Source organism: Tigriopus californicus, chromosome 3 (genome assembly GCF_007210705.1).
Source record: "Tigriopus californicus strain San Diego chromosome 3, Tcal_SD_v2.1, whole genome shotgun sequence".
In the NCBI taxonomy this organism is placed as follows: domain Eukaryota; kingdom Metazoa; phylum Arthropoda; class Copepoda; order Harpacticoida; family Harpacticidae; genus Tigriopus; species Tigriopus californicus.
Window position 1 is genome coordinate 13,531,473 of NC_081442.1, and position 1,350 is coordinate 13,532,822.

The following is a 1,350-nucleotide window of genomic DNA, read 5'->3' on the forward strand; positions in this document are numbered from 1 at the left end:
AATATTATTTTTGTAGTGGGTCGATTTCGCTTTCTTAGCATATTTCCAAAACAATTGCAAATTGAGCAGTTTTGCGACATGTTTAGAACCAAACTCTCTGTTCACTTAGACTTCTAGCTATCAATATTAAAGTTTTGAATAAATGTAATTACGCCGTAATGATTCCCGAGCTTTGTACGAATATGTTTTTCTTCAGATTTGTCAAGCATCCGGAGTTCTTGAAGCAGAATCAGCGACTGGTGTTCCGTGAAGGTCGGACGAAGGCCGTGGGCAACGTCGTCAAGGTGATTCCCCATGCACCCGCTGGTCAAAGCAATCTGCCCAAACACAAACCCAACAAGATGACGCGGAATGAGCAGCGCAATCGCAGCATGGCCGGAGGAGCAGCCGCCAACAACAAGGAGATCGCGGCCAAATGATCGCAGCCGTATCAACTGCGATGTTCTTGTTTTTTGTTTTCAGTGTACAAAGACGACGACAGCCGAGATTTTAATATTTTTGAGGAAAAGTGAGAATCTGAACACTTTGTTAAACTGCTGTCATTGAGGGGTATCACGGAAATATATATGTTATGCCAGGACTAATTGATGTTAACTCTCTCAATCATGTTTCAATCAGGATTCTGTGACAACCAACGCTTTTCTAAAGCAAAAACATTTTCTTTGCCATTCCATCCTCATTCAGTCAGTAATGCTAATTCAGCCCTACTTGGGTCGAGGACTCAAAGCACTTGAACGGGCGCCACAGCCTTCTTTGTAGGTATTTGTGCGTCCCTAAAGTTTGTGGAGAAATGTAAAAGGCGCTTTGCACTACGTCCTGAAAGTTCTGTCTGTCGCTTTGAACAACCACGCGAGAAAAAAACGCAATTCCGTGTTTCGGTTGTTTGGCTCCTTTTCCGTCGTCTTCTAGAGACACTCACAGTAGAGCTGCTATGTTGGATCCATCCTTAAGTTATGACAGATCAACCAGGTGGCGCTGGAGTCATATGGCGCCAACTTCTAATCTAGCCTTTTGTGCTTACCACTGGCGTTTTCTTAAAAGCCCAAAAGTGGGAAAAAGAAGACAATAATTTGACTGAAACCTAGCATTGTGGTTTGAAATTCCCATCAACAAAATTGCCTTAAGGCAATACTTATACGAAAAACGGTTTCGAATGAAATATTTACAGCCTTCACTTATTCCGAATTGAATATTGATTGAAAATATTTCATGTGATACTTTTATGGGCTGGATTCCCAATAACTGCAAATATGTCCGTAAAAGCAAAAAAAATGCACTTTTGATCTCTGCCTTTTGGATTTGGATCAAAAGACAAAAGAATGCAATTGAGAATAATACAATTATGATATC

The 1,350-nt window shown here is 41.0% G+C and overlaps 1 protein-coding gene across 1 annotated transcript in view; it reads left to right on the forward strand.

Annotated features, from left to right (window-relative positions):
• The window catches only part of LOC131878303 (GTP-binding protein 1-like), a 6,304-nt gene extending 5,724 nt beyond the window's left edge, over positions 1 to 580 (forward strand). Inside the window, exon 8 of the mRNA XM_059224239.1 lies at positions 197 to 580. Within this exon, the coding sequence (XP_059080222.1) occupies positions 197 to 419 (223 nt within the window). The 3' untranslated portion in view covers positions 420 to 580. The remainder of the gene's footprint in view (positions 1 to 196) is intronic.
• The last annotated feature ends 770 nt before the right edge of the window (positions 581 to 1,350 follow it).